We start from the raw sequence: 22,839 nt of genomic DNA on the forward strand, positions 1-22,839 counted from the left end.
CACCTTTCTGCTTAACCTAATGTGAGGACGAGAGCTGGGGCATGAACTCATCTACTTCCCACCAATCCTAGCAAGGTGTTCAGTACACAGTAGGCCCTCGTGAAATCATACGGACCCGGATTTGATGCATATCAAGCACGGCTAATTCCCAAAGGAGATGCACAGTGGGTGGGCCAGGCCCTGAGGACTACAAGTCCCAGCGACCCGTGCGGGTCTGGCCCTGGTTACCGGGAGCTGGGGGTGGGGGGGGACACGGAGCTGGGTTTTTCCATTGAGTCGAGCTCCCACCAGACAAATGCTGGAGTATTTAACAGGGATGGTCAGCGGGGGTGCGGGGGGGGTTTCTAACGGGCAGTATGACATTCATCTGGATGGACAGTGCACTTTTGCTCTCTCTGGGCAGCGAATGCAGGATGCACCCTCACCGCTCCCTGCGCGCCCGCCTCACGCCCTCAGCCTCGCGCTTGCTCTCCAGGGCGCGCCGGGCAAGGCGGCCGTGGAGCATGCGCCGTGCGCCCCTCCGCCGCCTGGTCGGAGAGCGCGCAACGCGTGCGCCTTCGGTAACCTGTGAGCGCCGTCTGCTCTCCAGCCTCCCGGGTGTGCACGCCCGCGGCCGCAGCTGATCCGCTGTATGTTCTAGAAGAAGCCTAAGAATGGGATTTCTGGGGAGTAGGAGCCTCACACCTCTCGCATCATGGTGAGGAAGAACAGTATCTCCAACGGGTGAGTATCCGCCGCGAGCTCCCCGGTGACAACTGGAGTCGCTAGATGAGCGTCCGTTCCCGGGGGAGGATGGTCTCGAGCCCCGCCGTCGGAAGCGGCCGCGCGCGCCCTCGAGGTGCACCTCGTCGCCTCTGTCGGGCCTGGGCGCGGAGGGGCGAGCAGGTGGCATGGGGGGGGCGGCGGGGGGCCCAGCAGGTGGGGCTGGCGGCGCCCTTCACGGAGCTGGGGTTGGGGGAGGGCCAGGAGACCTGCCTTCCCTCTCCCGCTGCCTCCGGCTTGCCCGGAGGAGAGGGGGGGTCTTTGATTTCAGGTGCTTTGGGTGTGGCATCCCAAAGAGCTCCCTAAATATGCAAGGGGTTCTTTTTCTCTCTAGAGTTCGCTGTTACTGTAGCCAATTTGATACCTTTAAAAGTCTTAAAATAGGACATGCTAGGCGTGCTCACTCTGTCATGTCATTTTTTTAATTGAATAAATTTCGCATGTAACATTGTGTAAATTTAAGGTGTACAGCTGTTACTTTGATACATTTATATATGTTGTAATAATATTTATCACATTACATAATTATACGATAGTGTTACTGTTTATGTTCGTTTTACTGTGCATTAGATCTCTATGGCTTATTTACTACTCCTTACAAATACGTACCCTTAAACACCATCAATCTTAGCCCCCAGTACCTGGTAACACAATTTTACTCTCTATTTTCTACAGGTTTGACTTTTTTAGGTTCCACTTATAAGTGAGTGATTTCATAGAGTACTTACTTTCTCTGTCTGACTTATCTCACTTAGCTTAATGAGTTCACGGTCCGCCCATGTTGTCACAAATGGCAGTATGTCCTCCTTTCTCATGACTGCATAATATTCCATTGTGTGTATATACCACATCTTTTTACCCATTCATCTGTTGTTGATCAGTTTGGGTTGTTTCCATTATGTTGGCTATTGTGAATAATGCTGTGATAAACATGGGAGTGCAGATATCGCCTCAAAATCCTGTTTTTGTTTCCTTTGGGTATATACCCAGGAGTGGAATTGCTGGGTCATATGGTAGGTCTGTTTTTTTTTTTTTAAATCGGATTCTATTTATTTATTTATTTATTTATGGCGGTGCTGGGTCTCTTTTCTGTGCGAGGGCTTTCTCTAGTTGTGGCAAGTGGGGGCCACTCTTCGTCACGGTGCGCGGGCCTCTCACTATCGCGGCCTCTCTTGTTGCGGAGCACAGGCTCCAGACGCGCAAGCTCAGTAATTGTGGCTCACGGGCCCAGCTGCTCTGCGGCATGTGGGATCTTCCCAGACCAGGGCTCGAACCCGTGTCCCCTGCATTGGCAGGCAGATTCTCAACCACTGCGCCACAAGGGAAGCCCCGGTAGGTCTATTTTTAATTTGGGAGGAAACCTTCATATTGTTTTCCATAGTGGTTGGACCAATTTAGATCCCCTCCAGCACTGTATAGGGTTCCCTTTTCACCACATCCTCACCAGCACCTGTTGTCTCCTGTCTTCGTGATAGCACTTCTAACAGGTGTGACGTGATAGCTCATTGTGGTATGAATTTGCATTTCCCTAATAATAGTGATGTTGAGCATCTTTTCATGTGCCTGTTGGCCATTTGGATGTCCTCTTTGGAAAAATGTATTTCTGTGGTATCCATTGTAATTTCTCCTCTTTCGTTTCTGATCTTATTTACGAGCTTTCTCTCTTTTTTTCTTAGTGAGTCTGGCTTAAGGTTTGTCAGTTTTGTGTATCTTTTTAAAGAACCAGCTCTTAGTTTCATTGATCTTTTCTATTGTCTTTTTAGTTTCTATTTAATTTTCTTCTGTTCTTATCTTTATTATTTCCTTCCTTCTACTGACTTTGGGCTTTGTTCGTTCTTTTTTAAATTACTTTAAGTGTAAAGTTAGATTGTTTTTTGAGATTTTTCTTGTTTCTTGAGGTAATCCTGTATTGCTATAAATTTCACTTTTAGAAGTTTAGCTTTTGCTGCATCTCATAGATTTTTGTATGTTATATTTTCATTTTCATTTATCTTCAGGTATTTTAAAATTTCTCCTTTGGTTTCTTTACTGACCCAATAGTTGTTCAGTAGCATGTTGTTCAGTCTCCATATATTTGTGATTTTTCCAGCTTTCTTCTTTAGTTGATTCCTAGCTGCATACCACTGTGGTCAGAAAAGATGCTTGATATGATTTCAGTCTTCTTAAATTTATTGAGACTTGTTTTGTGTCCCAGCCTATGGTCTATGCTTGAGAATGTTCCATGTTCACTTGAGAAGAATGCGTGTTCTGCTGCATTTGAATGGAGTGTTCTGTACAGATCTGTCAAATTCATTTGTTCTAATATTTTGTTTAAGGCTATAGTTTCCTTGTTGACTTTCTGTCTGGATGATCTATCCATTGATGTAAGTGGGGTGTTAACGTCCCCTACTATTAATGTGTTGCTGTCACTTTCTCTCTTTAGGTCTGTTAATAATTGCTTTATTAAAAAAAAATAATTGCTTTATATATTTTGGTCCTCCTGAGTTAGGTGCATTTGTATTGATAACTGTTATGTTTTCTTGATGAATTGTTCCCTTTGTGATTATATAATGTCCATTATTGTCTCTTGTTACCTTTTTTGGCTTGAAGTCCATTTTGTCTGATATGAGTATGGCTACACCCACTTTCTTCTGGCTGACGTTTGCTTGGAGTTATCATCTTTCATCCCTTACTTTGAGCCAGCATTTGTTTTTAGAAACCCAGAGATGAGTCTCTTGGAGGAAGCATATAGTTGGGTCTTGGGTTTTTGTTTAATCCATCCAGCCACTCCGTGTCTTTTGATTGGTGAATTCAATTCATTTACATTTAGGGTAATTATTGATAGAGGAGGACTTAGTCCTGCCACTTTATCTTTTGTTTCCTGGTTGCTCTGTATCTCTATTGTTTATTTTTGTGTGGGTTTCTGTCTGCCATTTTAGTTTAGTGCTTTTCTATGATATTTTTCTTAGTTTCCTCTTTTTTTTATATTTCACGTCTCTGCTCTAGATTTATGTGCTGTGGTTCCCATGAGGTTTGTATAAAACATCCCATAGATGAAATAGCCCTTTTTCTGCTGATACCATCTTATCTTCATTTGCCTATATGGGTTCTATCCTTTTCCTCTTTCCCTTTTCTGTTTTTGTTGTCTCAAATTATCCCTTTTTATGTTATGAGCTTGTTGCCAAATTGAAGTGGCTATAGTTATTTGTACTACTTTTTCCTTTTTAACCTTTATGCTGTAATTAAGTGTTTAAAAACCTATTGTGATATAGAGTTGCAATTTTCTGATACATCCATCTGTTTATCACCTTCCTCAACATTTTGTGTACTTTTGCCTTTTTGTTTCAGGTAGAAGAGCTCCTTTCAACATTTTTTGTAAGGAAGGTCTAGTGTTGAACTCTGTCAGCTTTCTTCTGTCTGGGAAAGGCTTATTTCTTTTCTTTTTTTTTGACAGGAAGAATAACTTTATTGCTTTGCCAAGCAAAGGGGGCCACAGTGGGCTAATGCCCTCAAAACTCTGTGTCCCCCTTTATTTCTAATTCATATTGGAAAGATAACTCTGCTGGATAGAGTATTCTTGGGCACATTTGACACATTTTTTAATCTTTCAGTATTTTGAGACTGTCATTCCACTGTCTCCTGGCCTGTAGCTTCTGCTACAGATAGCCTAGTTCCTTTGTAGATTACCATCCTTATTCCCTGACTGCCTTTAAAATTCTTTCTTTGTCATTGACTTTTGACAGTTTTAATATAATGGAGAAGGTCTTTTTTTTTTTTTTTTTTAATTTTTGGCTGCATTGGGTCTTCACTGCTGCATGCAGGCTTTTCTCTAGTTACGGCGAGCCAGGGCTACTCTTCGTTGAGGTGCTTGGGCTGCTCGTTGCGGTGGCTTCTCTTGTTGTGGAGCATGGGCTCTAGGTGCACGGGCTTCAGTAGTTGTGGCACGTGGGCTCAGTAGTTGTGGCTCTTGGGCTCTAGAGCACAGGCTCAGTAGTTGTGGCGCACGGCCTTAGTTCCTCTGTGGCATGTGGGATCTTCCCAGACCAGGGCTCGAACCCCTGTCCCCTGCATTGGCAGGCAGATTCTTAACCACTGCACCACCAGGGAAGCCCCCTTGGAGAAGGTCTTTTTGCATTGAGTTAATGAGGTGTTCTCTTAGCTTCAAGGACATACAGTTCCTTCCCCAAATCTGGGAAGTTCTCAGCTATTATTTCTTTAAATAAACTCTCTGCTACCTTCTCCCTGTCTTCTTCTGGGATACCCATTATCCTAAAGTTGCCCTTCATAATGAAGTCAGATAGCTATTGTAGAGTTTCCTCATTTTTTAAGATCTTAGTTCGTTCTCCTCTTCTACCTGTATCATTTCTAGATTTCTTTGATCTTGCTAATTCTGTCTTCCATATGGTCTGATCAATTTCTAGTGCTTTCTAATGCATTCTTCATCTCATTTATTGAGTTTTTCAGCTCCAGAGTTTGTTTGGTTCCTTTTTAGTGTTTTAATCTCTTTGATAGAGTATTCCTTCTGTTCATTATTTTTATTTTTATTTATTTTTTTGCCAGCACTTAGTACTCAGTCTTTTTTTTTTTTTATTGGAGTATAGTTGATTTACAATGTTGTGTTAGTTTCAGGTGTACAACAAAGCAATTCAGTTATACGTATACATGTATCTATTCTTCTTCAGATTCTTTTCCCATATAGGTCATTACAGAGTATTGAGTAGAGTTCCCTGTGCTATACAGTAGGTCCTTGTTGATTATCTGTTTTATATATCGTAGTATGTATGTGTTAATCCCAAACTCCTAATTTATCCCTCCCCCCCTTACCCCTTTGGTAACCATGAGTTTATTTTCTAAGTCTGTGAGTCTGTTTCTGTTTGTAAATAAGTTCATTTGTATCATTTTTTTAGATTCCACATATAAGTGATATCACATGATATTTGTCTTTCTCTGTCTGACTCACTTCACTTGGTAGAACAATCTCTTAAGTCCATCCATTGTTCATTAATTTTGTTCCTGAGCTCATTGAACTGCCTTTCTGAGTTTTCTTGTAGCTTGTGAAGTTTCTTCATGACAGCTATTTTGAATTCTCTATCAGTTAGATCACAATATTCCATGACTTTAAGTTTGTTTCTGGAAAAATTGTCATTTTCTTTTTGTAATACTGTTTTACTGTGGTTTTTCATGGTGCTTGATGAGTTGGTCCTCTGCTGGTGCGTTTGAAGTAGCCAACGCCTTTCTTTTTTAGGTAAAGCTTTTTTTTTTTTTGCTTGATTCTAATGATTCAACAGGTTAGTAATTAGAGGACTTTCTTTTTTCGGCAGGTGGTGCTATAGCGCAAGTTTTTTGTTTGTCTTACTTGAGCTGCCTCTGGCTATATTTGAGAATCGCCTCCCAGCAGCCTTTGCCAGAGGTGTTGCCTGGTGCCCTTGTTGTCACTGCTTGTGCCTTTGTGGTCACTGGTGCCTTGCTGCTGCTGATGTCACTGCTGTCACTGGCATCACACCCTGGGATGTTGGGATAGCAGGTGCCTCTGCTGTGTCCATGGTCACCTGGATTGTGGGCACCACCTCCACCTGGTTTCACCTCTTCTACATGTTCCATTCCCCCCACCTTTAGATATACAGATGTGTGAAACTCTCCAGCATCCTGGTGTGTTAAGCAGAGGAACCCTTATTGAGTTACGGATGTTTTACTGGTTGAGGTTGAAGGGGAGAGACAAAGGGAGCATCTCACACCACCATGTTGCTGACATCACCTCCAAGGCTTTGTTTACTTTGATTCTAACAGTTCAAGAGATTGATATTTGAGAGCCTTTCTTTCATTTTCCAGAAGGTGGCGCTGTAGCACAAGTTTTTGGTTTCTCTTAGCAGAGCTGACGTGCTGCTAAGGTTGGGAGCGTGTGGATAAAAATAAGTTGGCAGAGAAAAAAAGGCGGGGGGATGGCAGCAGAGTGGGGCAGGAGTATGCTTAGCACTTGAGCCTTTGGGGGTTCCTACAGCCCAGTAAGGGGAATCCTCAAGTGGGGATCCACTTTAATTTTTTTAAAAAATCCAATGGAAAAGGGAAAACACACATTCCTCCCCTGTCCCATGTACAGCTGCATTTGTATGTGTCTTTGTCAGCTCAGGTTGCTCTAAAAGAATACCGTAGACAGGGTGGCTTAACCAACAAATATTTATTTCTCACAGTTAAAAACTCCAGTGCACAGAATTGACAAATCCAGCCCCAAGGATTTCTTTTTGCAGAGTCTTTTCTTTTTTTAAAAAATAAATTTATTTATTTATTTATTTTTGGCTGCGTTGGGTCTTCATTGATGCGTGCAGGCTTTTCTCTAGTTGCGGCGAGTGGGCTTCTCATCGCGGTGGCTTCTCTTGTTGCGGAGCATGGGCTCTAGGTGCACAGACTTCAGTAGTTGCGGCTCGTGGGCTCAGTAGTTGTGGCTCGTGGGCTCTAGAGCACAGGCTCAGTAGCTGTGGCGCATGGGCTTAGTTGCTCTGTGGCATGTGGGATCTTCCCAGACCAGGGCTCGAACCCGTGTCCCCTGCATTGGCAGGCGGATTCTTATCCACTGTGTCACTGGGGAAGTCCCTATTGAAGTCTAGTTGGTTTACAATGTTATGCCAATCTCTGCTGTGCAGGAAAGTGACTCAGTTATATACCTATATACATTTTTTTTTTATATTCTTTTCCATTATGGTTTATCACAGGATATGGAATATAGTTCCCTAGAAATGTTCTAATCTCATTATTTTACATGTAACTGTCCAGTTTTCCCAGCACCACTTATTAAAGAAACTGTCTTTTCTGCATTGTATATGGCCTCCTTTGTCATAAATTAATTGACCATAAATGTGCAGGTTTATTTCCAGGCTCTCTATTCTGTTACATTAATCTATGTGTCTGTTTTTGTGCTGGTACCATGCTCTTTTGATTACTGTAGCTTTGTCGTATATTCTGAAGTCTGCAAGGGTTTGTTCTTTTTTCTCCAGCTTTGTTCTTTTTCTCCTCCAGCTTAGTTCTTTTTTCTCAAGCTTGCTTTACAAATTCGGGGTCTTTTGTGGTTCCATATGAATTTTAGGAGTGTTTGTTCTAGATCCTGAGAAATGTCATGGGTATTTTGATAGGGATTGCATTAAATCTGTAGATTGCTTTGGGTAGTATGGCCATTTTAACTATTAATACTTCTAATCCAAGAGCATGTGATATCTTTCCATTCTTTCGAAGCATCTTCAGTTTCCTTCATCAGCGTTTTATAGTTTTCAGAGTATAGGTCTTTCATCTCTTTGGCTAATTCATTGATTCTTTCACCTCTTTGGTGAATTCATTTATTAGTTCTAATAGTTTTTGTGTGGAGTCTTTAGGGTTTTCTATATAGAGTATCATGTCATCTGCCTAACGTCAACTTCTTGGATTTGTTATTGTTATGGGTGAATAATGGACCATTAAGTATCTGAACTATTTTTTCCAGCTTCCTGTGAATCTATAATGATTTCAAATACATGTTAAAAGGGGGATATAACTGAAGAGAAAAAATGCAGTCTAAAATAGACATGGGGGGACTTCCCTGGTGGCTCAGTGGTTAAGAATCTGCCTGCCAATGCAGGGGACATGGGTTCGAGCCCTGCTCCGGGAAGATCCCACATGCCATGGAGCAACTAAGCCCGTGCACCACAACTACTGAGCCTGCGCTCTAGAGCCCACGAGCCACAACTACTGAGCCCGTGCGCCTACAGCCCGTGCTCCACAACAAGAGAAGCCACCGCAGTGAGAAGCGTGTGCACTGCAACGAAGAGTAGCCCCTGCTCACTGCAACTAGAGAAAGCCCGCACGCAGCAACGAAGACCCAATGCAGCCAAAAATAAATGAAATAAATAAATTTATATTTTTAAAAAAAAGCCCCCAAAGACTGTCAAGACAGAGCAGACACATCAGTGCTTTTATTAGCTGAAGTTTGGGGGAAGTCTCCGAGAACCACAGAGCTGTAAACAGCAATGCTGAGAAGACTGCTGTCTTCCAGAGCCTCCAAGCATGAGTACAGTCCAGTGAGAACAGCACTGAGGTCGCCCTCACGCATCACTTAGTAGCTGTTTTAGCCACAGCTTACAATCTCGGCTGACGATGTAGCTACAGAGTTAATCCTACCTGAGGAAGTCTGGATAGCCTGGTAGGTAAACTTAGAGGTTCAAGAAACTTAGACAGTAGACTCTATTCCAACAAAAACAGAGATGACGGCCCTGTCTTCAATTCTCACCCCAGGACAGGCCCCAACAAGACACTCAGCCATTCTCTCCACTTGCCCTATGTCATGAATGAAATTATGCCCCCCAGCCCATGCCTATGTTGAAGCCCTAACCCCCAGACCCTCAGAATGTGACCATATTTGGAGAAAGGGTCTTTATAGAGGTAATCAAGTTATAATGAGGTCACTAGGGTGACTCTAAACCCAATATGACTGGTGTCTTTACAAAGGGGGAAATTCAGAGGCAGATACACACACAGGGAAAACTCCACATAAAGATGAAGGCAGGGGTCAGGGTGATGCTTCTACAAGCCAAGGGTTGCCAGCAAACTACCAGAAGCCGGAGAGAGGCCTGGGACAGCTTCTCTGGGACAGCTTCAGAAGGAACCAACCCTGCGGACACTCAGTCTTAAGAGTTCCAGCCTCCAGAACTGTGAGACAATAAATTTCCGTTGTTTAAGCCCCCCCCCCAACCGAAAAAAAAAAGCAAAGGTGTAGAAAGTTAAGAAAGCAAAGATGTTAAAAAGAGGAGATAGTGCAAGTGATGTAGAAATGAGAGTCAGGGGATGACTAGTCAATCACATAAATTAAAAAAAAAAAGTACTCAAATCATGCAAAACCTTACCCGCCACCCAAATCTCAAGGTGATCACTGGGTTGTGAGGCCAAGAAGGGGGCTCTTGTCTGGTAGGACACACAGCACAATGCCCCTGGATATTGAATGGTCCTGCCATTTTGCCCCAGAACCCACCATTTCTCCCCACCACCCATCTTTATCCATCTTATTCTTCTATACTATCCTGTGATGTCATCTCTAGATTTCATGGTCGGGGAGGGGACAAGAGACACTAGACTTCACTCCTGATCTTCTTTGTCACCCATGTGTGTCACCCAGGGTGTGTCCTGAGTGTGTCAACACTGTAGAAAGTATAGTACCCCTCCCCTCCCCTGGTGCCATGGCTTCTAGAGACATCAGTGATGACAAAAACCACTTGGTTGGGGAAAAAGCACTTAGGGTTTGATGGCACCTATTATTCATGATGTTCTTGAAATCATAAGATATCTGGAGCCACTCCTGGGCACACACCCGGAGAAAACCAGAATTCCAAAAGACGCATCACCCCAGTGTTCACTGCAGCACTATTTACAATAGCCAGGACATGGAAGCAACCTAAGTGTCCATCAACAGATGAATGGATAAAGAAGATGTGGTACATATATGCAATGGAATATTACTCAGCCATAAGAAGGAATGAAATCATGCCATTTGCAGAGACATGGATGGACCTAGAGACTGTCATACAGAGTGAAGTAAGTCAGAAAGAGAAAAACAAATATATTAACACATATAGGTGGAATCTAGAAAAATGGTACAGATGAACCTATTTGCAAAGCAGAAATAGAGACACAGACATAGAGAACAAACGTATGGACACCAAGGGGAGAAGGGGGCGGTGGGATGAATTGGGAGATTGGGATTCATGTGTATACACTACTATGTATAAAATAGATAACTAATGAGAAACTACTGTATAGCACAGGGAACTCTACTCAGTGCTCTGTGGTGACCTAAATGAGAAGGAAGTCCAAAAAGGAGGGGATATGTACACATACAGCTGTTTCACTTTGCTGAACAGCAGAAACTAACAACATTATAAAGCAACTATTCCCCAATTAAAAAAAAAAGATATCTGGAGTCTAGAAATTAAGCCCCTTGAGGGCAGGGACTACATCCTCAGTGTTTAGAAAGTGCCTAGATTTTGGCAAATGTTCAGTAAATACGTGTTGACTGACTGAATTGAAGCCGTATGTGAAGACAGTCGTTTGCAAAGATTATTGAAGCTCCAGGAATCACAGTGATTCCCCCAATTCCTTGCCATGCGTTGCAGTCTCCTTCCAAGACCATAACTACCCACATCAACTGAAGAGTGGGGGAAAGAGGTGGGGAGACCCTCACCCTGTGAAAGGACATCTAGCTGCTGTAAACGTAGTCTTCTGCCCTGAGATATTTCTTTCTGCTCTCATAGAATGGTCTAAATGTATCTCTGACATTACAACTGGCCAGGAGTAATCTCCTTGGTGCCCCAAAGTAAATCTCAAAAATCTAAAATTGAAATTACTATTTACAATAGCCAGGACATGGAAGCAACCTAAACGTCCATCAACAGAGGAATGGATAAAGAAGGTGTGGTACATACATACAATGGAATATTACTCAACCATGAAAGGAACAAAACTGGGTTATTTGGGCTTCCCTGGTGGCGCAGTGGTTGAGAATCTGCCTGCCAATGCAGGGGACACGGGTTCGAGCCCTGGTCTGGGAAGATCCCACATGCCGCGGAGCAACTAGGCCCGTGAGCCACAATTACTGAGCCTGCGCGTCTGGAGCCTGTGCTCTGCAACAAGACAGGCCGCGATAGTGAGAGGCCCGCGCACCGCGATGAAGAGTGGCCCCCACTTGCCGCAACTAGAGAAAAGCCCTCGCACAGAAACAAAGACCCAACACAGCCATAAATAAAAATAAATAAATAAATTAAATTAAAAATAAATAAATAGATAAATAAGAAAGATATATTAAAAAACAAAAACCAAAAACTGGGTTATTTGTAGAGGCGTGGATGGACCTAGAGAGTGTCATATAGAGAAAGAGAAAAACAAATATCATATATTACATGTATATGGAATCTAGAAAAATGGTATAGATGACTTTATGTGCAAAGCAGAAATAGAGTCGCAGGCATAGAGAACAAATGTATGGATGCCAAGGGGGAAAGGGGTGGGGTGGGAGGAATTGGGAGACTGGGTTGACACATATACACTATTGAAGCCAGAAGTAGGGTTGACACATACAAGCCCAGAAGTAGGGTTGCTGGATCCTATGGTGGTTCTAGTTTTAATTTTTTGAGGAACCTCCGTACTGTTTCTGATAACAGTTGCCCCAGTTTACATGCCCACCAGCGGTGCATGAAGGTTCCCTTTTCTGCACCTCCACCAACACTATATCTCTTATCTTTTTTTTCTTTTCCTTTTTTTTTTTTTTTTTTTTTTGCCACACTGCTTGGCTTGAGGGATCTTAGTTCCCCAACCAGGGGTGGAACCCATGACCCACGCCCCCTGCGCAATGGAAGCTCGGAGCCCTAACCACTGGACCACCAGGGAATTCCCCTCTCTTGTCTTTTTGATGCCCCCCCACCTCACCCCCCCCGCCCAATTCTAACAGGCGTTGAGAAGTTGCAACAGAGACCCTGTGGCCCACTGAGCCTCTCTGACTTTCTGGCCCTTTACATAAAAAGATTGCCAACACCTACAAAGATCACTGGATTCACTGTTCACTTATCTTCTTGAGGTTTTCCCAACCGCTACACCCTTCATTCACACTCCACACTTTTCTACCCCAAACTAAGACCTTTTACATTTCCTAGTAGTATGGCTCAGTGGAAAATCGGGGTCTCGGGAACTGCACAGACCAGAATTTGAATTCCGCTTCTCCACTGAGTAGCTGAGTGGGCTTGGCATGTCATGGCAGCTGTCGATGTCAGGCTCCTCAAATGCAGAACGAGGACGAGAACTACTTCTGCAGGATTTTTCTAAGATGGAAAAGGACTTTAGGTTCGTGCAGTGACGTGAGATTAAAAACCTCGAATCTGTGTGAGAAAGTCATTCTCTTCTCAGTTCTCTGTCTTGATCACATAGAAGAAGAGCACAGCTGGATGCTAGAGTCCAATCCATATCTTTTTAAAAAAATTTTTTTAAATTGAAGTATAGTTGATTTACAATGTTGCGTTACTTTCAGGTATACAGCAAAATGATTCAGTTATACATATATATATATATACACACACACACACATTTTTTCATATTCTCTTCCATTATAGTTTTTTTTAAAAAAATATTTATTTATTTATTTTTGACTGTGTTGGGTCTTCGTTTCTGCGCGAGGGCTTTCTCTAGTTGCGGCGAGCGGGGGCCACTCTTCATCGCGATGCGCGGGCCTCTCACTATCGCAGCCTCTCTTGTTGCGGAGCACAGGCTCCAGACGCGCAGGCTCAGTAATTGTGGCTCACGGGCCTAGTTGCTCCGCGGCATGTGGGATCTTCCCAGACCAGGGCTCGAACCCGTGTCCCCTGCATTAGCAGGCAGATTCTCAACCACTGCGCCACCAGGGAAGCCCTCCATTATAGTTTTAAAAAAAATTTTATGGGAGTATAGTTGATTTACAATGTTGTGTTAGTTTCAGGTGTACAGCAAAGTGAATCAGTTATACATATACATGTATCCACTCTTTTTTTTAGATTCTTTTCCCATATAGGGCATTGCAGAGTATTGAGTAGAGTTCCCTGTGTTATACAACAGGTTCTTATTAGTTATCTATTCTTTTCCGTTATAGGTTATTACAAGATACTGAATATAGTTCCCTGTGCTATACAGTATGACTTTGTTGTTTATTTTATATGTAATAGTGTTATGTTGGGACTTCCCTGACGGTCCAGTGGATAAGACTCTGCGCTCCCAGTGCTGAAGGCCCAGGTTCGATCCCTGGTCAGGGAACTAGATCCCACATGCATGCCACAACTAAGAGTTCACATGCCACAACTAAGGAGCCCAAGTTCCTCAACTAAGCAGCCAGCGAGCCATGTTAAGGAGCCCTGGAGCCGCAACTAAGAAGCCCGCCTGTGGGACTTCCCTGGTGGCGCAGTGGTTAAGAGTCTGTGCTCCCAATGCAGGGGACACAGGTTCGATCCCTGGTCTGGGAATATTCCACATGCCGCGGAGCAGGTAAGCCTGTGCACCACAACTACTGAGCCTATGTGCCACAACTGCTGAAGCCCACGTGCCTAGAGCCCGTGCTTCGCAACAAGAAAAGGCACCGCAGTGAGAAGCCTGCACACCGCAACAAAGAGTAGCCCCCGCGTTGCAGTGCGCGGGCTTCTCATTGTGTTGGCGTCTCTTGTTGTGGAGCACGGGCTCTAGGGCATGCAGGCTTCAGTAGTTGTGGTGCACAGGCTTAGTTGCTCCGTGGCATGTGGGATCTTCCCAGACCAGGGCTCGAACCCGTGTCCCCTGCATTGGCAGATGGATTCTCAACCACTGCACCACCAGGGAAGCCCCTGACCAGTGTTCTATTGCTTCCTTCTTTACCATAAATTGACAACCATAGATCTCCTGATAATGGAGAAAAGATAGGGGTGTAGACTTTGAATGATTTGGGGACCTCAAACTAAAACCCCGAAAGTGTCTGGGAAAATGATCCCAGATCCAGTTTTGCAGCTTTATGTTCAGAAATGGACCAAGCTATGGTTGCCTTCGAGGGTGGAGGGACATGGACCAGGATTGTACTTATGCCTGATATGCTATAATTATAATAGTAGTTATTAAAGTAATAGGTAAATTTTATTGAGTGATTTTTCTTGTGAACTCATCCTTTTTTCTTTTTCCTCCAGTGGAAGAGCTTTTTTTTTTTAAAACTCATCTTTTTAATCCCAAAATATTTTAGTACACAGATGTCTTTATTAGATGAGAATCTTTTTAAAAAATATATAACCACCACAGCAGTATCGCACTAGGAAAACCAACAGTACTTCCTTGATACTATCTGATATCCAGATAGTATTCAAATTTCCCCAGTGATCTCAAAAATGTCCAGTTTTTTAAAAAAAATCAGGATCCAAATCTTTAAACTACAAGTCTACAGACTGCATTTGATAGATACGCTAATTTAAATAAAAAGAAATTCTCAATCTTTTGTTAAAATGAGAAACCAAGCAAATCACAGGTTTTTATTGTTTTTTCCATCCTTCTTTTGGAAGAAGAGCAAATATAGTCCTGAGGCTCTGTTGTCTTGATAGATCTTACTTGTCTTACCATTTAGGAACATAGAAAAATCAACAAGGCAACAAATTATCAAGGAGGAAAACCAATTATAATTACAGGTGTTTCTTGGAAAGTTATTTTCAAAAGATGTGGCAATGATTTTTTTAAGTCTTGAGATTCTTATGAGACCCTTTTGTTCAAATACCACTTCTGTGTGTGAACTTATTTCAATAGAGAAGAGAACAATTTGGTAAGAGTTATGAATCCTCATGTAATTCTCCACATTCCACCAGAAAACAAGATTGATGTTCTTGGGAATGCTTTCATCTCGGTACTTTATCTAACCAGGTTCCTTAAATCAGTTTTATGACTCAGAAAGATCTTCATCCTTTGTTTAGGGGTTTTTATGAAGGTTCCATTACATAGACGTGATTGATTAAACTATTGGCCATTGGTGATTAACTCAATCTCCAGCCCCTCTCCCCTCTCTGGAAGTTGAGGGTGGTGATGAAAGTTCCACGCTTCTAATCAAGACTTTGTCTTTCTGATGACCAGCCCCTAGAGACCCACCAAGAGTGGCCTCATTAGAACACAAGGCACTCCCACCACCCTCACTCAGGAAATTACAAGGGTTGTAGGAGCTCTGTGCCAGCAGCCAGGAACAAAGACCAAATACCTTTTTAGTATAGTATAAGAGTCAAATCTAGACTACAGCTAAGCATTTTTATATTCTGCAGCTCCAATCTGAGGGGGACTGGGCAGAAAGACATCTCATCAGAACCCAGGAAGCAATGAGAAACTGTCTCATGAAAGCCTCCAGGGAAGATAAAAAGGTGAGCAGGAGGGAGTTCCCTGGTGGCCTAGTGATTAGGATTCTGGGCTTTCACTGCCGTGGCCTGGGTTCAATCCCTGGTCGGGGAACTGAGCCACGAGGTGCAGCCAAAAAAAAAAAAAGTGAGTGGGAGATGGGAGATAGCAGCTGCTCACAAGCCTCTCATTTTCTCATGTTCCAGGAGGATCATAAGCTTTCTTTTTTTTTTTTTTAAGCTTTCTGCCAAGACTCAGATTGGCTACAGTTCAAGCCTCTGACTAAATGAATATGTGAAAAGTTTCCAGGATGCCATAGCAGAACCACCCCCTTACCATGGCATGAACTTTCCATACTTCTTTAGATATAAGCAATGGATACAAGATCTCTAGAAGCATGCTGTTATGAGGATGTCTGTGCCTCCCCCGAATTCTTATTTGAAGCCCTAGCTCTAGATGTGCTGGTATTATGGGGCCTTTAGGAGGTAATTAGGATGAGGTCATGAGGGTGGAGCCCCCATGATGGGATTAGTGCCCTTGTAATGAGAGAGGTGAGATATCTCTCTCTCTCCCCTCTCTGCAGCTGTCTGCAAGCCAGGGGAGGGCTGTCACCAAAACCATTCTTTGCACTCTGGTCTCAGACTTCACAGCCTCCAGACTGTGAGTAATAAGTTTCTGTTGTTCAAGCCACCCTGTTTAGGGTATTTTGTTATAGAAGTCCTAATTGACTGAAACAGGTGCACAAAAAGAAGGTAACATTGGGAATTCCCTAGCGGTCCAGTGCTTAGGACTCGGGGCTTTCCCTGCCATGGCCGGGGTTCAATCCCTAGCCACGAAGCAAGGCAAAAAAAAAAAGACGGTAACGTTGATTGGCTCTTAGGAGAGGTGGAGAGGTGCCTGGAGCCAGACGGGGCAGGGAGCCAATAGTGGAGACAGCCGGCAGGGGGCGCTGTTCATTCTCTCGCTCAGGTACCCAGACTGATGGAGAGGCCAGAATCTCTTCTCAAGCATTGCTGGTCACTGTTTCAGGTGGAACAGAGAGCTGGGAACGGAGTGACACTCGCCACTGCCATCCACGACTTATCGTCCAGGACAGACAGCAAAGCCCGCGAGTGCCGTTGTATTGGGCCCCTAATGAGGTCAGGGATTTTGGCGCTGAGCAAGGAAAAAGATATGACCACAAGGTGGCAGTAGCACACAAGGAATTTTCTTTGGAGGCTGTTTTGACAGGTTTGCATGTGAGGAGGGTCCTCACTGCTTGAAACCTGACAAAGGCAAAGGGCTGGGGGCTACTACCCAGAAGGGGAGGTGGGCTAGGGAACAAGAGGGCTATTGAAAAGGAGGCTTCTGGGTCTAGGCGCTGTTGTTCCCCTGCACAGGCAGGGAGCCTCGGGTCAGAGAGCTCCAGCCCACAGCAGCAGTTTGGGGGTCTTGTGGTGGTACAGGGTTTACCTATGGCTGGCAGATGCTGGCTGCAATTTCTTGGGGTATGCAAAGCAGGCAGGCTCTAACTAGTTAAAAATCTGCTTATTGGGTCTATATTTTAAACAATTGCATGTGTAAAAATTTGAGTTTGGCGCCAATGGGCTTTTGAGCTAACGGATCTCAGCCTGCTGTGAAGAAGTACACGCATATACAGAGGCCTTCTTTGGCTCATTCATATACTAGTGCCCCAAATGGGGATCATTTGGAGATCCTTGGTGTTGGGGCAAAAGGCAGGCCACCCCAAAATGTGCTTCAATGGCATATTGATTGTTTTGAATTAAAGTTACTACCCAAGCCCAAACTTTGCATTAAATTCCTTACTAATTAAGCACCCACATCTAAGTTTTTTGTCCTGTCAAATCCTCACAAATTTATTGTTTGTGTAAAAATATATAAAAACTGCCTGATTTTGTTCACTCTCTGAGCATCATTTTATTTTAATTTTTAAAATTTATTTATTTGGCTACACCGGGTCTTAGTTGCAGCTTGCGGGATCTTCGTTGCGGCATGCATGTGGGATCTAGTTCCCTGACCAGGGATCGAACCCGGGCTCCCTGCATTGGGATCGAGGAGTCTTAACCACTGGACCACCAGGGAAGTCCTTGGGTTGTTTTGTTTTTGTTTTTTTTTAAAGTATAGTTGATTTACAATGTTGTGTTAGTTTCAAGTATACAACAAAGTGATTCAGTTATACATATACATATATCCATTCTTTTTCTGATTCTTTTCCCATATATGTTATTACAGAATATTGAGTAGAGTTCCCTGTGCTATACAGTAGGTCCTGGTTGGTTACCTGTCTTACTGTTAGTCTGTCTTGTGTCAGTGTTATTATTAGTCCAGCCACAAGAACTCAAGGGGTAGAGGGGGAAATTTCCCCCTCCCCAACACTGGCAAACAACAGAAGTGACTACCATGTTGTCTTTCTAAGAAAGGGGCATGCTGATTTTTTTTTTTATTGAACTATAGTTGATTTATCATGTTGTGTTAATTTCTGCCGTACAGCAAAGTGACTCTGTTATATATACATTCTTTGTCATATTCTTTTCCATTATGGTTTATCATAGGGTATTGAATATAGTTCCCTGTGCTATACAGTAGGACCTTGTTGTTTCTCCATCCTATATATAATAGTTTGCATCTGCTAATCCCAAACTCCCAATCCTTCCCTCCCCCACCCCCTTCCGCTTGGCAACCACAAGTCTGTTCTCTATATCTGTTTCTGTTTTGTAAATAAGTTCATTTGTATCATATTTTAGATTCCATATAAGTGATATCATAAGGTATTTGTCTTTCTCTTTCTAACTTACTTCACTTAGTATGATAATCTCTAGGTCCATTCATGTTGCTGAAAATGGCATTTCATTCTTTTTAATGGCTGAGTAATATTCCATTGTATATATATACCACATCTTCTTTACCCATTCATCTGTTGATGGACATTTAGGTTGCTTCCATGTCTTGGCTACTGTAAATAGTGCTGCTATGAACATAGGGGAGGGGCATGCTGATTTTAATGGGACTTATTTGGGAAGTGTTCACAATGTTTTATTCCCATATTTCCCTTGGAGAGAAGGAAAATAAATAAATAATGCATGATAAGGAAGATGCAGGCTTAGAAAGAGAAGTTCATCTAAGAACTTTTCTAGAAAATCCTTCCTAGATTCTAATCTCCATGACAGCCAGGGCCATGTTTGTCAGATCTCCCTTTGAATAACAAACTTATTATTATAACTTACAAAGTTAAGCATAGGTCAGCTTGACACTCCAGCTTTACCTCTACTACATTTTCTCTCATCCTTATGCTATCTGTTTCAGCCACATTGACCATCTTTCAGGTGCAGCCCTATTATGTGCCTATAGTGAGTTCAGGGATTTCAGTGCTGATCAAGGAAAAAGATGTGACCACAAGGTGGCAGTAGGACAGGACTTTTAGTCCCTCACCACACTCGCCTTGCTTCCTCCACAGGACCTTTGCACATGCTGTTCCCTCTGCCTAGAACACCCTTCCAGACCCCTAGTTAACATCTGCTCATCTTTCAGATCTCACATCACTTCTTCAGAGATCTCAATGATGAGATCAAATCTTCCTTTCGAAACTCCCTCTTCTTTTTGCTATAGTTGTAATGGTGGAGATGGCTAACGGTTTCCCAGCAGCCAAATTTCCCTTCTTCCTTTAAGTAACAGAAACCCCCTCCCATTTTTAGAAGGGCACTCTCTAGAGCCTGTATGCCCCCACCTCCCCAGACACTTTTGCAGCTAGACCTGGCCTGTAAGTTCTGGTCAGAGACATGTTCAAAATCTGGTTGCTGCTCTTAAAAATAATTGTATGGGCCCTCTCTCTCTCTCTCTCTCTCTCTCTCTTTCTCTCTTTCCTTCCCTCCCTCCCTCTTCCTTTCCTGCTGGCTCTGAACCACATATGAAAGCTACATGTTGATAAAAGCAAAGCTGTTGATAAACAGCTCTAGACTGTTCAATTATGTACTGAAGTGAGAGAGAAATAAAATTATAGGTAGTTTTTTCTTGGGGGTTTGTCATGGCAGCGTAAAGTGCCCCCTAATCAAGACGGTGAGTATAAATTTCTCTGTGAGCTTCAAGAGGGTAGAGTTCATGTCTGCTGTTACCCCCTTGTAATTCCAGCACCTAGCACAGTGCTGCGCCCATGGTAGCCATTCGATAAACGTGCAATAAGCAGATGAATGAGACCTTGGGGGAAGCAAGCACGGGGACAAAAGTAGACAAAAGTAGCTAATAGCGTTCATTTTTCTACTGCTGTGGTAACAAACTATCACAAACTAAGTGGCGTAAGGCAACATAAATGTTTTATTTTTCCGTTCAGGAGGTCAGAAGTCCAAAACAGGTCGGCAGGCTGTGTTGCTTCTGGAGTCTCTAGCAGAGAATCCAATTCCCTGTCTTTTCCAGCTTCTAGAGGGGCCTGCATCCCTTGGCTGTGGTCCTGCATCCCGCTGACCTCTGCTTCCATCTTCACATTGCCTTCTCAAACTCTGACCCCCTTGCCTCCCTCTTAAAATTATTATGTTGAATCCACACAAATTATCCAGGATAATCTCCCCATATGATGATTCCTAATTAAATCACACCTGTTAAGTCCCTTTTGCCATGTATACCATATTCACAGGTTCCGGGAACTGGGATACCAGATGTTTGGGAGACCATTATTCTGCCCACCATAAAAGGGTAAACATATGGAGCCTGCTTGTGTAACCTTCAGCATGGAGAGCCATCCAGTCAGAATGTGCATGTTTCCTAAGACCGCCTATGTGCCAGGCCCTGGAGATGTGGAGGTAAAATGACCTGGTCCCCCTTGGCAGGCGCGTGTGCTCTAGTCTGGGAGAGAGAGTTAATACATAGCGTGATAAATAATCACGGTATGATAAGGCACTGTGGGAGCACAGATGGGTCAGGCAAGAGTCTGCAGAGGAAACAGCATCTAATCTGAGACCTGAAGGATGAGTAGAGTGAAGCAGACAAGAGAAAACAGAAAAGAGAGACTACCAGATGCATCACACCTCCTTATGGACATCTTGGAAACTTGAGAATTTATGGGTGACGAACAAAGGAAACGCTGTGTCAAAAACCGTAAATCACTTTGCAAGTGTTCGAGGTGGTAACATTCCCCTTCCTCTTCCTCATTTAAAAGTGAAAGTGGGGGAGGAGACTGAAGCCAATAAAATCTAGAAGTCTTGACTCAACAAACTGGAAGAGATTGTTGTTGGTTTTAGGAGACAGCCGCAGGGGAGGGGGAGGGCAGTCGAACCCCACAGACTCTGAAGTTTCAGGTTAAACACCTGTATGTGTCTCGGAGGGCTGCTGGTGATGACGAGGAATAACATATGTGGAACGTCTGGTAGAGAGAAGTTAATAGTAGAAACGGAAATTAGTGTGACTATTATTCACTCAGTAAGCATTTATTATTTTAACTGAAGTATAGTTAACTTACAATGTTGTGTTAGTTTCAGGTGTACAGCAAAGTGATTCAGATATATATGTCTGAATACATATATATGTATTCTTTTTCAGATTCTTTTCCCTTATAGGTTATTATCGATATTGAGTATAGTTCCCTGTGCAATACAGTAGGTTCTTGTTGTTTACCTACTTTATATATAGCAGTGCGTATATGTTAATCCCAAACTCCTAATTTATCTCCCCTACTCACCACTGCTGTCCTCTTTGGCAACCATAAGTTTGTCTTCTATGTCTGTGAGTCTATTTCTGTTTTGTAAATAAGTTCATTTGTATCATATTTCAGATTCCACATATAAGTGATATCATAAATATTTGTCTTTCTCTGTCTGAGATATTTCACTTAGTATAATAATCTCTAGGTCCATCTACATTGCATCAAATGGCATTATTTCATTCTTTTTTATGGCTGAGTAATATTCCATTGTATATATACATCACATCTTCTTGATCCATTCATCTGTCGATGGACATTTAGGTTGCTTCCATGGCTATTGTAAATAATGGCTATTGGCTATTGTAAATAATGCTGCTATGAACATTGGGGTGCAAGGATCTTTTCAAATTAGAGTTTTCTCTGGATATATGCCCAGGAGTGGGATTGCAGGATTATATGGTAACTCTATTTTTTAGTTTTTTAAAGGAACTTCCATACCGCTCTCCATAGTGGCTGCACCAATTTACTTTCCCACCAACAGTGTAGGAGGATTCCCTTTTCTCCACACCTTCTCCAGCATTTATTCTTTGTAGAATTTTTGACGGTGGCCATTCTGACCAGTGTGAGGCGATACCTCACTGTGGCATTGATTTGCATTTCTCTAATAATTAGTGATGTTGAACATCTTTTCATGTGCCTGTTGGCCATCTGTATGTCTTCTCTGGAGAAATGTCTATTTAGGTCTCTGCCCTCAATAACCTTTTATTGGACACTTGGTCTCTGTGAAGCCTTGTGCTAGTCACTGGGTTATCTACTACTTTTGGGTATATTGGATAGATAAATGCATGGGTAGGTTGGTGGATGTGGAGTAAGTAAATGGGTGAGTGGATTAATAAATTGATTGATTAATGAAGGGAGGAATGAATGAATGGATGTAAGAATGAGTGATGATAAGGGCAAATGAAAGAATAGATATGTGCAAATGAGAACCAGTGAACAGAGGATGGATGAATAGATGGAAATAAGGATAAGAATCAAGGAACGGGACTTCCCTGGTGGTCCAGTGGCTAAGACTCCACACTCCCAACGCAGGGGGCCCGGGTTCAATCCCTGGTCAGGGAACTAGATCCCACATGCCGCAACTAAGAGTTTGCATGCCGCAACTAAAGATCCCCACATGCCACAACTAAGACCTGGTATAGCCAAATAAATAAATATTTTAAAAGTAAATAAATAAATAAAATAGTATGTGCCATTAGAAAAAAAAGAATCAATGAACAAATGGATGGACGACAGAATGAATGCATGAGTAGGTAGATGAATGGTTGAATGAGTGAATAGACAGAGCCCGGTTGAAGAGCAAACTCACCATGAGCCCCCCTGGTGTTCCACTGACTCTCCGTATGACTTAGGGGGACCTTCACGTTACCTATATCTATTCCACCGTTTTCCTCTCTGTAAAGCAGGCAGATTGGATTTGATGACTTTGCAGCCCCATCCAGGTCTAGTTCTCTCCTTCAAACCTTGATCTCCCACGTCCTCGATCCCACATGTGCCAGGGGGATTGCCCTGGAAATGCTCTACTAGGGTCCCACGTTGCTACTAAGAACAAA

At 43.0% G+C, this 22,839-nt stretch overlaps 1 protein-coding gene across 1 annotated transcript in view; it reads right to left on the bottom strand.

Moving 5' to 3' along the window:
• Positions 1-764: 764 nt before the first annotated feature.
• Positions 765-22,839, bottom strand: part of OSCAR (osteoclast associated Ig-like receptor) — a 29,434-nt gene continuing 7,359 nt past the window's right edge. Inside the window, exon 6 of the mRNA XM_068527184.1 lies at positions 765-945. Within this exon, the coding sequence (XP_068383285.1) occupies positions 765-945 (181 nt within the window). The remainder of the gene's footprint in view (positions 946-22,839) is intronic.

Source organism: Eschrichtius robustus, chromosome 19 (genome assembly GCF_028021215.1).
Source record: "Eschrichtius robustus isolate mEscRob2 chromosome 19, mEscRob2.pri, whole genome shotgun sequence".
NCBI classification, from domain to species: Eukaryota; Metazoa; Chordata; class Mammalia; order Artiodactyla; family Eschrichtiidae; genus Eschrichtius; species Eschrichtius robustus.